This window comes from Vulpes lagopus, chromosome 16 (genome assembly GCF_018345385.1).
Source record: "Vulpes lagopus strain Blue_001 chromosome 16, ASM1834538v1, whole genome shotgun sequence".
Taxonomy (NCBI): domain Eukaryota; kingdom Metazoa; phylum Chordata; class Mammalia; order Carnivora; family Canidae; genus Vulpes; species Vulpes lagopus.
The window spans coordinates 58,564,692-58,578,131 of NC_054839.1; the positions used below are offsets into that span (position 1 = coordinate 58,564,692).

The window sequence follows — 13,440 nt, forward strand, 5'->3', positions numbered from 1 at the left end:
TTCAGTTTAATGTTACTCCCCCACACCCCCCCAATCCTCTGTGTGGCTTGCTATCTATTAATAAGTTCTTGTAATTCTGGCACTGTAAGCAACTTTGGAAATTTCTAATTTTATTTCTGCTTTTAATATCCTTTTATTCTTCCTTTTTTAAAAAAAAAGTTACTCTTCTTATTAAAATGATACATATTCATGATACATAATTCAAATAATAAATTATTTTATATAATTTTACTCAAACTTTACAGAAGAAAATAACAAGAGAAATGGGGGGAATTTTTTTTAATAAATTTATTTTTTATTGGTATTCAATTTACCAACATACAGAATAACACCCAGTGCTCATCCCATCAAGTGCCCCCCTCAGTGCCTGTCACCCATTCACCCCCACCCCCCGCCCTCCTCCCCTTCTACCACCCCTAGTTCATTTCCCAGAGTTAGGAGTCTTTATGTTCTGTCTCCCTTTCTGATATTTCCCACACATTTCTTCTCCCTTCCCTTATATTCCCTTTCACTATTATTTATATTCGAAATGGGGGGAATTACTTAAATTTAGAACAGTGTTTTGTCACTTAAACAGTATTATTTCCTAGAATATTTTTCTAAGATTATGAAAAAGCATTACTAAAAAAATTAAGGTTAGAATCTTTATTGTATTTAAGTTTATGTTTTGACCTAAAGCAATTTATATTAATCTGCTTTGAAGAAAAAGAATGTTAGTACAGTATTACCACTCTTCCTGTTACCTCTCCATCTCCCACTTTCAGATTTGCTTATTATCGTTACATTACCAATGATAATGACATTTATATTCCATTCTATAATTATAATTACCTGTTTAGTCTCACTTCTGTATATCTTTGGATTATAAGCTTATCACCACTCCTCTACTATAACTTCTCCATTTCTGAGTTCTTTATTTTGATTCATCTTTAGCTGGCTGGTTTTTACCAAGAAGGAATTTTTCAAAAAAAGGTTTTGGGCGCTATATTCCCTGTATTTGTCATGTTTATGAATCATGTCTGTAGTCTTTATACTTGAAGGACCACTAGGCTGTCTATGCTATTCTTGTGTCATACTAGTTTTCCTCAGGACACTGTTTTATGGCATTGAACATTGCTGTTGAGAAATAGGAGACTAGCTTTAATTTTCCACCTTACTCACTTTCTGAGTACTTGATTTTTTTAAAAATTTGAGGCTCAGTACCTTAACTAGAATAGCTCTTGATTTTATTATTCCATATTAGTTTTTCTTCTAACACGGTACCTCTGTTTAAACTGCAGGTTCTGCTCTTCATTTCAAAAACCTCTTAACACACTACATTTTAAAATATTGTTCTTTTTTTAAAAAAATTTATTTATTCATGAGACACACACACACACAGAGAGAGGGAGAGAGAGGCAGAGACACAGGCCGAGGGAGAAGTAGGCTTCATGCAGGGAGCCCGACGTGGGATTCGATCCCGGGTCTCCAGGGTCAGGCTGTGGGCTGAAGGCGGCGCTAAACTGCTGAGCCACCCGGGCTGCCCCTAAAATATTGTTCTATTCAGTTAGGTATTATTCTGTTATGTTTCAGGAACTTAACTATCTTATGTTGGATTGTTTTTGTCCTCCATATTTACTTTTTTTTCTCTTATTATTCTGTTCTTTGCTCTTTTTCTTATTTATGAACTGTTTCTGTCTCAAGCCTTTCTTCTGTTTTGAGTTAAACTATATTTTAATGGTGTTATTTGGTTCTCAGTTTTTCCTTAGCTTTTTGTTGTTTTTATACAGTTCGTTTTTTATTTCTTAGTGCAAGGAGTCCTAGGGCATTTTCTTCTGATAGATTATCTTCTAGATTAAGTTCTCTCTCTGCCTTTTTCCTTTTGTATGTTGTGACTCTATATTTTCTTTTCTTTTTCTTTTCTGTAGTATGTTTGCATAATCGCTGTGCTTCTCGCCTACTCCCTTCTCCCCATGTTACTCCCTCCCCCATGTTATGTGGGCAGCCCTGACCTGATGTTCTACTTTCTCTGCCGTGCGTGGTTGGTGTGTGATGTTCTGTTTTCTCTGATGTAGTGTGAATAAATCTCTTTTCACTCACTTTGCATTTTTATCTTTGGCTGATTGTGTTTTCTAAAGAGCTACAAAATGAGTACAGCCTTTTTTTTTTTTTTTTTAAGATTATATTTATTTGACAGCACAAGCAGAGGGGAGGGAGAGGGAGAAGCAGACTCCCCACTGAGCAGGGAGCTCGAGGGAGGGGGTGCTCGATCCCAGGATCCCAGAATCATGACCTGAGCTGAAGGCAGATGCTTAACTGACTGAGCGACCCAGGCACCCCTGCATGTACAGGCTTTTTATTATACTTTTAGTCAGAGGTTGAGAGAGAAAGTGGAGAATTCATCTGGAATGATATGAGTCTGTCGTTCTAAGATTTTTGTTAAAACGAACTCTAAAATAGAACACTTCTAGTGATAATTACATCCCGTTTCCATAGTGGGATTGTGTTGGGATTTGGATTGGTCCCCAGTTCAGCATTGCACACTAGAATCTCTGTGTTTGTCAGAAAGTTAGCTTTCCTTTATTTCTTCTGCTTTACCTTATCCCATCATTAGCAATTTCTACTCCCTCCAAGTTAGAAGAGAAGGTGAAGATACTCTGAATCAATAGCTCTCAAATTTGATGTTGTTACTGTCACTTAGTACATTTTTTTCATTTTATTTAATTGGGTATTGGAGGACAATTCTTTGATATGACTTTACCCTACTATTTTTAACTACAAGTCCTTTATCATTCTTTACCTCTGTGGTATTTCTTAATAATTTCTAAGTCTATTACAAACATGTTTGCAGTATACATATGGATCTAAAAAACCTACCTGATGCAGGGTTATCTGTTTTCTCACATTGTTTCTATACTTTCAGTATTTGTTTGGATTATTAATGGTCTAGCAATCAGATACCAAGAAAATAGTGAGCCAAATTAAACTTCTTTTAAAAATATTACACAGGGGCAGCCCTGGTGGCACAGTGGTTTAGCACCACCTGCAGCCCAGGGTGTGATCCTGGAGACCCGGGATCGAGTCCTGCGTCGGGCTCCCTGCATGGAGCCTGCTTCTCCCTCTGCCTGTGCCTCTGCCTCTCTCTCTCTGTCTCTCATGAATAAATAAATAAAATCTTTAAAAAAATTATTTTCAGAAATAATAAATTCCATATCTCTTACCAAAACTGGAAATAAGTTTAAAAAAAGCAAAGACTGGGGATCCCTGGGTAGTTCAGTGGTTGAGCATCTGCCTTCAGCCCAGGGTGTGATCCTGAAGTCCCGGGATCGAGTCCCACGTTGGGCTCCCTGCATGGAGCCTGCTTCTCCCTCTGCCTGTGTCTCTGCCTCTTTCTCTCTCTCTCTCTGTGTCTCTCATGAATAAATAAAAATAAAATAAAATATTTAAAAAATAAAAATTAAAAAAAAATAAAGCGAAGACTGGGATGCCTGGGTGACTCAATGGTTGAACATCTGCCTTCGGCTCAGGTCGTGACCTTTGGGTCCTGGAATCGGATCCCACATCGGGCTCCCTGCATGAAACCTGCTTCTCCCTCTGCCTGTGTCTCTGCCTCACTCTGTGTCTCTCATGAATAAATAAATAAAATCTTAAAAAGAAAAAATAAAAATGAAAAGCAAAAAACAAAATGAATGTAGACATAGGGCATGAAATATAATAATAATAATAATAATAGCTAGATGTAAAATTCTCATAGTAGATTTATGCTTCATTTATAATTTCATAAGTTCATATATTTGTATGTGTATTTTTATATATTTCAAATCTGAGTTCTTGCAAAACAAAAATTTTTTAAGTTCTTTAACATGCCTCTAGCGATTCTGGAACAAGTCAATATTTGCATATTCCCATACCCACAATTCTCTCTGATTTAAACATCTCAATCTCAATCTCTAATCTGTTACTTTACATTATAAACCTATTTTATTTTCAGGGGAAGTGTTACAAATGGAGGATGATCTCGTCATCTCATTTCAGTTAATGCTCTGTGTCCTTGACTATTTTATTAAACTCTCACCTCCTGCATTGCTTAAAGAACCATACAGTAAGTATTGTACATAATTTATGCATCTCCTACATCATCACCCAACAATTGTTTATTTAATGTTGACTAGGACCAAAACATGCTTCTAGAGCTGAAGGGATGATAAAAAATAAATCAAACATGGACTCTGCCCTCAAGTAGTATAAGATATAATAGTAGAGATAAAACAAATAAGGTAGTCATCAGTAAGTAGTCTGGGCCAAAGTACATTAATACTATGAGAGTTCAGGAAGTGTGGAAGATTTTTAGCTGGAGAAGACCAAGGAAGATCATATAAAAGAGGTGGATTTGAACTGAGTGTTGAAGAGTAGATAGCATTTGGGTGTTAGGGGAAGTTGTGGTAGGATATTCTCAGTAAAGAGGAAGTTAAGAGGTAAGACAGAGATAGGAGTGAAACTTCATGAGAAAGAGTAGTTCATTCTGCAGGAGGAGATTACCTAATTCGTGTTATTGGATGCTACGATTATTATGTGACTAAATTTTTTTTTGCATATGAATTGTAATTGATCTACCTTAATGGGTCATGAGGTGGGAAGTGTTTTTAAATGAAAGTAACTGTTACTAAAAAAACTGAAACATAAAAATTAAAAAAAAACTGTTGCTGGAATAGATAGCATTAAGGAAAGATGAGTATATTCCTCGTAAAATGGCATTGTTTCTTTTGGTGGCATCAACAGTAGAATTTCAAAATCACTTATACTACAGAGAAATGTAAACTTAAGTAAAGCGGAACTGATCTGTTGGTCCTAAAATGATTAAAGTATTAATAATACTAAAAATAATAGAGGACAATTCAAAACATGAAGTCTCAGTGTTTTTGGAAATGCCTGAAAAGCTGAAGCCTAATTAATCTTCTTGAACAATAACCTCATGAAAAAATGAAGTCTGGAGCAGAATTTTGAAAATGTGTTGAATATGGTTTGACAGGAAAAGGTCAGTAGCAGAAACCACATACAAAACAGGAGAAAAAAAATAGAAAACAAATATATTTAAAAAATTTCTGAGTCTGTCAAGATGATATTTTTTCCCTCACTTTTTTTTTCATTGTTACAAATTTAGCAAGTTGATGTCAGATATTAGTTTAGGTTGACAGGCTTTGTTCTTTCGTATTATTCGAAAGTACATTTTAATTCTCTAAGTGCTGTCTTAAAGAGAAACCAGGATGAGGTGATAAATTGAATAAGGTAAACTTCTAATTAACTTTTTATTATGGAGAATTTCAAGTGAATATAAGAGTAGACAATAGTATAATAACCCCCATGTACTTAATTACCACCTTCAGCATATAACTTTGGTCAGTCTGTAGCCCCATCTACTGTCCAGTTGCATTAACTATATTATTTTGAAGCACATGTTTGCCTACCATTTCATCCTTATAAATTTTAGTATGTACCTCAAAAACATAGTCTTTTTAAAAAGCATAATAACTACCATTATCACACCTAAAAATCACTTAATAGTGTTTCCTAACCTAGTACCACAATATACCTAGATAGTGTCCAGATTTTCAATTGTCTTTTAAAAGTGATTTTAAAACTTTTTTATAGGTTGGCTAAATCAGAATCTAAATAAGATCTTTACCTTATGATTGGTTGATATACTTTGGAGACTTTTAAAAAACTTCCTTCTCCATTCATCTTTCTCTTTTTTTCCTTATAATTTATTTATTAAATAATTAGATAGTTTATTCTGTGGAGTTTCTTGTGGTTTAATTTTTTCTGATTGCATCCTTTTATATAGTTTAGTGTGTTGCTGTATTCTCTCAATTTCCTGTAAATTGTTGGTCAGGCCTGGAGGCAGTTAATGATTTTCATATCTAGTGATCTGTTACCTCTTTAATAGCTGGATTCACTTTCAGTTTGAACTGGGAATGCTCAAAGTAATACAGGAGATTTTTTTAAATCACCCTTTATTATATTATAATATTTACATACTTTTTAAAAAAACATTATTTATTATGGTATTTGCTCAAACTTTAAAAAATTTATTTATTTTTATACTATGTCTAGCAGTTGAATCCATAAATACTTATTCTTTTTAAGACTCTTCAAGATAGAAAAGATTTTTTCCCTATTTACAGACTGAGTATAGGATACATTTAGAATTAGTTTTTAAGTTGGCTGTTTCCCTTGCCTTCTCCATATTTGCCTATCAGGCTTTAAATATTTTATAGTTTCTTTTGGACTAGTTGGGGGTAGAAGAGAATAGGGATGCCAAAAACTATTATCAGTACATAACTTAAAATAGATATTCAATAAATAGATAAAACTGTTAGCCTTTTAATGAAGCCTAATAAATAAAAGTAGCAGAATGTTACTAAGATTATTTCTGATCTCCCAAGTTAGAATACTTCATTATTTTATACAGTGGAATGTACAATTGTTCTTATCTAATTTACCATTTTTACAGAAACAGCTGTAATACCTTTTAATGGTTCACCTCGAACACCAAGGCGAGGTCAGAACAGGAGTGCACGGATAGCAAAACAACTAGAAAATGATACAAGAATTATTGAAGTTCTCTGTAAAGAACATGAATGTAATATAGATGAGGTAATTTAACTTCATGATTTCTTTAAAATGAAGTAGATTTAGATGTAAGTTCTTCCTATCAGTATATACTTCTTTCATGACCAGCTTGCTTTTGTAATTAGTGCCAATTCTTTTGCAGCAAAATATTTAGAAAAATTTTATTTTTCATATTGACTTACTTTGATTTTAAAGAGAGGTAGCTCCCTTACTCAGGAATCACTGAAAGATACATCATTATGGCAATAGTTTTCAAATGAATTTGTTCTTTGATTCCTCTGTGGTTACTGATGATTCCTAATGTTTTAAAATACCCTGCTAAGAAAACCCTGGTGTTTTGGTTTAGTGATAAGTAATATCAACGTTAAATTTCTGTTCAGCCTACACGCCCTTTCCTAATATTACAGTAGATGTTAAAGGCTGGTAGAAAATACACATGAACACCCTGGAATCGCTTATCTTGTTCGTAGAATCTGGAGTGTTGGAATTGGAAGGAATCCTAGGAATTATGTACTCAGCCTCCTTGTAGTAATGAGTCAGTGAGCTTCTAGAGACTGATAGCTAATTACTAACAGGGCTAGACTTTGGGAAACCTGCTACCAGTTGTTCCTTTCCGTCTGCTATGCTGTTTCTCTCCTAGGTTGTTATATTGCCCACAGTTCACTACCACCAGATAGTTGTATGAGATGTCGCATCTTTGAAATTTTTCTGTCAACTCTGGGAAGGAATGGAATATGATCTCAAAATCTAGTTTAAGAAGTATTGGAATGGTTTATCGGGCTGTCTTAATGTTAGCACTGTGCCTTTTGTTTATTTTAATAAAGGTATAGCTATACACCTATGGTTATAGATTTATCAGCTTTATACTTCTATATTTATTTTTTTACTTTTCTAGAATGACAATCTTTGCTAATCTGAAAAATGTAGTTGAAATATTTTTTTTTTAATAAAGTCTTTTGCTAACTCCCTCAAGATAATGAATATATATAAATGCAGTTTTCTAATTTCTGGTTATTAATCCTCTGGCTTTCAAAACTACTTATTAAATTTCATTTCTAAAATCAGGCATAAGCCATTTAAATTTTTTTCATTTTAAATAACTTTTTGTAATTTAGAATATAGGAATGATTTTTAAAGTACAGCTGATTAAAAACTTTGGTAGTATTTGATATTAATTGACACTTGATTATTTAGATATAGCATTTTTAGTTATATAACTATTGGTTAGTTACATTTATGGCTATATAATTATTGGTTAGTTAACACTAAATGGTTAAGTAGAATACCCACTTTGTAAATACTCAAGTTAAATGGGAGTTAATCAGAAAACAAAATTAGTAAGTATTACAGAAGTCTAATTCTTGCAATATATTTATGAAGTTGAAGATATAAACTGATATTATTTCCACCTTAATAAATGTAGACCTCAAATTTGTAAAAGGAAGTGAAAATAAGTGGTTTAAAATTTTGTAACACACACACACAATTTTGTAACACATTGCCAGTATAGCAATTTTTAGCCAGGAATGTGACTCAGGTTTCCTGATTACAGCCTTTATTATTCATGTTAAATAAATGTAGGGTGCTTTTGTATGAAACTGCATCATTCTACTAAATATTGTTATTTGATTTTGAATTGAATTACTGGGTATTCTTTATGTGTGTGAAATTATTTTCTGGTGAAACAGGTTATTCTCCTGAATTTATGCTAAAATAATTGACTTGATAATTCCTAAGCTAGCTATCAGATGATGAGTGTGAAGTGGCCTAAAAATATGCTTTAGGAAGAAATTGGAAACAGTCTAAAGAAGAGAAGAGTCTTGCCTGTGATGATAAATTGGGTTTTAATTCTAGCTCTGCCCATTCCTAGCTGTATAACTTTGGTCAAGTTGCTTAATTTTTTCAAGCCATATTTTCATCATCTTTTAAATATAGAATATTGAAGTTGGTTTCAATGGATTTTCTTCTTATAAATCCTATTTCATTAACAATTCTCTACTCCCATTCTAAGACTTGAAATCTGCCTCACATAATTGAAAAGTAAATAATTGAATTATAAACAAGCATCATTATGTTCAATGTATGTCATTGATCAGTAGTCAGTTAACACTTTCATTTTAGTGTTAATAATGACAGATTAAGTTTTTTTATTTTAATGGCTATGTTGTAACTTTATCTTTTTCAGGTGAAAAATGTTTATTTCAAAAATTTCATACCTTTTATGAATTCTCTTGGAATTGTAGCTTCTAATGGACTTCCAGAGGTAATCTGAAAGAAAACTTAATTAGTAAAAAGTTAATGTGTTTCGGGAGGGAGAAGTAGCTAATTTCTTAAAATTATTTTTTATTAATTTTTTTTTCTCAAGAAAAGAAACCTAAGAATTTTGGTGAACTAACTTTATATAAGTAATAGAAAAACTTTTTGAATATATATCTATATATATATATATATTCAGATATATAAATAAGCACCATTTGTAATTTGCACTAGGAATTGATTTCTACTGAAATTTTTCAAAAATCTAAGTGTAGGTTTTTGAATTTCTGAATGCCATTATAGTTAAGTATAACAAAATATGCACAAATTTGATTCTAGTTTGGTACACATCCTTAAGCATAGGATCCATGGATTGATGCCCTCAACATGATTGGCATTACTGTATTGTGGAGCATCTCTTTTGAATATTTTAAACTACTTAAAGATAAATTCTGTTGAAATAGCTGTGATTATATTGCAGAAATGTTTTACCTTAGAGGTGTGCCATCCATCTGTCTCTTTTCACATTTTGCCTCAAATGTCTTGCTCTTCAATGAGAACAGAACAACTGAGAACTTTTTGTGGTAAGATGAAGTATGTGGAGAAAAGGATGCTTAGATAAATGATGAAGAACAAGTACTCAGGGATAAACCACTGTTTTAGAAGCACTTGGCATTAGTTACCAAGACCAAAAGACATGAAGTCGGTTAGTCTGCTGATTCTGTGACCCGATTTGGTGGCTAGTCCTTGAATTAATAAACTTATTCATCCAACAGTTATTTATTGAGTGCTTAATATATGCCAGGCATTGTGCTAGATACTATTCATAAGAGATTTAACTCAGTCACTGTCGTTAAGGTAGTAGTGGGAGAAAGACACAGAAATGGGACACTACAGGAGTTTGCACGAGTCTGATAGAAGTATGAACAAATCGCTGTGATATCTCAGAGGAGGCCATCTAATCCGAAATGGGGCAGATCAGTTTTGTGGAAAACTTTGGAGGTGTAATTTCTCAGCTGAGTAGCTTTATGAGAAATGACATTTCCAGTAGTAGAAATTAATAGATTCAAAGGGACAGTGATATGTGATAGTGTGGTCTCTTCAGTGAACACCAACTAATTCACTAAGATTGGGATGCAGGGCAGAAGACTGGTAAGATAGACTGGAGACAAGAAAAGAGGCCAAGTGTATTATGGAGTTTTCTTATCAACTGATGTACCAAAAAAAAAAAAAAATAGGCTGTTCACAACTGTAAAGAATCTTGGACACTCATTGTAATTTTTCTTCTTTTAGAGTGGATTAGTTTTATTAGAAATTTTAAGATAAACTTTAAATTTACGCTAGCACTTTTCATATAGCATTAATAGCTGCCAGTCAAATAAGTGATTGATAATTAGTGCCTCACTAAGATCAGGCAGGAACAATGATTAAACTTAATCAACATGAATGACTGTTCTACCTAAAAACCTTAAATAGACAAAAAGTTTACATTTAACTAGATTTCTTCCTGCCACTCGTTTTGAATTTTTTTTTTTTAATTTTTATTTATTTATGATAGTCACAGAGAGATAGAGAGAGAGGCAGAGACACAGGCAGAGGGAGAAGCAGGCTCCATGCACCAGGAGCCCGACGTAGGATTTGATCCCAGGTCTCCAGGATCGCGCCCTGGGCCAAAGGCAGGCGCCAAACCGCTACGCCACCCAGGGATCCCCTGCCACTCGTTTTGAAATACAATTTGAGTTCTCTAAGGTTAGAAACACTCAGACTTTAAAAGTCATAGCAGAAGTCTGCCAAATATAGTTGTCCACTGGGCATTCGTTTTTAAATTATGATTAGAAAATTATGAATCAGAACTTGTGATAGAATTACAGATTCTAGCAAATGAAGAAGTATCTGAGATTAGGAATACATTGTGCAAATGTGTTAATTGGGCTAATACTCTTGCCCAAGATACTTAACTAAAGGAAGTTAGAGTGCATCAAAAGGTAAGCGGAATATATAATCAAGAGGATTTGTTACTTTTGAAAAATATTTTTAGGGTAGCCCCGGTGGCGCAGCGGTTTAGTGCCGCCTGCAGCCTGGGGCGTGATCCTGGAGACCCTGGATCAAGTCCCATGTCAGGCTCTCTGCATGGTGCCTGCTTCTCCCTCTGCCTGTGTCTCTGCCCCCCCCCCTCTGTGTCTCTATGAATAAATAAATAAATACTCTTAAAAAAATAAAAAAACAAAAATATTTTTAGATTGATAAGCATAGTGGAGGATTAACAGTGAGGGATGTGTAGGATGTTTGGAGGATCTTGACAATTAAGTGGTTATAATATCACCTATTTTTTGTCTTACTGAGAGTCTATCTCAGTACTGTTTTGTGTTATTGGTGGTCATTGTCTACATAAAATTCTAATGAATGAGGTGCATGCATAAAATCTGTTTAAAATTGGAGTTAAAAAATAGGAAAGTTTTAATGTCACTTAGATATGCTTTATTTTTATTGCATGTGAACTATGTATATTATAAAAGTAAGTATGTACAAAGACTTCTTTACATCTGTACTTCTGTGGATTGAGAAATGTAATGATACGAAAAGATTAATTAATCATCAGTTTTTTGTGGGTTTTTTTTGAGGTGGAAAGTCTCTCTAGACAATATGAAGAGATTTACCTTAAAAACAAAGATTTTGATGCAAGATTATTTCTGGATCATGATAAAACTCTTCAGATTGATCCTACAGACAGGTACTTTTTCTTCTTTTTTTCCCTGGCGATAGGTTCATTTTAATATAGATAGATTACATAGGTTTTTGTTTAACTTCATCATCTTTAAATTTCATTTATAATAAGTTACTTCACATGCCTTTCTGTAAAGCTAATAATAAGGTAAACAGTATTCTAAGCATATAATGTACTAATAAATAGAGAATTTCTCTGAATTGTTTTCTATAGCAACTTTTTTTTTATTAAGCTGAATATAATTTTAAAACATGCACTAAAAGAAAATTGTTGCAGTAATTTACCTAAGTGGTAGTCTCTTTCTTTGGCCCCACACTTTTTTTTTTTTATAAACTATTATTTGCTTGGTTATTTTTTTTTTTAATGTTAATATGAAAGTGTATTCTCTTGAATTACGTAGAATTATAAAGTAGGAATGATTGAGAGTAATTACAAAAAATTCAAATGATTATAAGTATGTTTAATTTTATGTCTTTACCATAAAATCCTTTAATTTGTAACTGAAAATATATATAATTTGTTGGTTAAATACAAAATGTTTTTAAAATGTTATTATTTAAGTCAAAGTAAAGTTTTTGGAAGGCATGATTGAACACCTCAAGCTTTGATATTTCTAAATACTGAACAGTTTGGTTTGTAATGCCATCTAACATCTAGAGATAGCATCTAACTTTCATTTTTAAAAATTTGTTAATGATTGTTGCACCTGTTTTTCATAAACCGCCCAATTTAAAAACAGTGGTGAAAAGTGTAAAGTTTTATTTATTTAAGCAGCTTTTGAATCATTTGTTTTCCTACCACCTGTGTAATTGACTTAAGATTTTGTATGATGGTATGAGGCAACAAGTAAAATATACTGCTCTTTTGGCTCAGATTGTGCATTTTCAATCTGAATGACTTTGCTTATCATTATATAGTTTTGAAATGCAGAGAACACCACGAAAAAGTAACTCTGATGAAGAGGTAAATGTGATTCTTCCACAGACTCCAGTTAGGTATGAATTTTCTTACTTTTGATTTTCATTATAATTATTTATTCAGTGCCTTATAGTACTTTGGGTTTGTTCATTTGTTCTGTTATATATTTGTATGTACATGCAACAAATATATATTGAGTGCTCTTTGTCTGCCAGGTATTTTACTAGTTGCTGAGGATATGATTGTTAAACCTAGTTCTGTCTGTGCTTAAGGAATATAACCTAGAATGGTAATGTGCTCCATCTCAGTAAATAAAAAAAGAAAAGATACATCACTCTTTGCTCTGCATGCAACGTAGAAGGATTGGAACCCTTTTAATGTCCTTTTCCTCACTTTCCACATTTATAAAGTCTTATTGAATCTACCTTTAAAATACCTCTAGTCCATCTCCTGTCCTCCATTTGCACTTTCACCACATTTGTCCAGAATCTCGTTCTCTTTGTTTTGGATTTCTTGCAGTAGCCTACTAACTGATCTTGCTACATCTACTCTCCTCACTGTTCCCCTCTCCCCACCACCAAATATATTCTCCATAGAGCCCCAGAATAATTTTCTAGGAATGTAGGTCAGATCATGTTCACCCTGCTTTTAAAACTACTGACTGCTTCCTGTTGCATTTGAAATACACACTGGTTCAGAGTGCCTACAAGACCTTATATGACTGAGCTACTGTTGCCTCTCTAACCTCATCTTGTTTCCCTGCTCATTATGTACTGGCCAGTTTCCTGAATGCTTGAAGCTCTTCTTTTGTACTTGAGGACCTTCACACTTGCTTTTCCCTCTTGTTGAAACTCTTCCTTCTTTTTTTTGTTTCTGTTATTACCAACAACTACTCTTCCTTTAGGTTCAGCACAAATATTCCTTTTTAAAAG

The 13,440-nt window shown here is 33.3% G+C and overlaps 1 protein-coding gene across 1 annotated transcript in view; it reads left to right on the plus strand.

Annotated features, from left to right (window-relative positions):
* RB1 (RB transcriptional corepressor 1) overlaps positions 1 to 13,440 on the plus strand; it is a 141,355-nt gene that overhangs the window by 45,059 nt on the left and 82,856 nt on the right. The window contains exons 7-11 of the mRNA XM_041730976.1: positions 3,971 to 4,081; positions 6,491 to 6,633; positions 8,795 to 8,872; positions 11,487 to 11,596; positions 12,508 to 12,585. Coding sequence (XP_041586910.1) covers positions 3,971 to 4,081; positions 6,491 to 6,633; positions 8,795 to 8,872; positions 11,487 to 11,596; positions 12,508 to 12,585 — 520 coding nt within the window. The remainder of the gene's footprint in view (positions 1 to 3,970; positions 4,082 to 6,490; positions 6,634 to 8,794; positions 8,873 to 11,486; positions 11,597 to 12,507; positions 12,586 to 13,440) is intronic.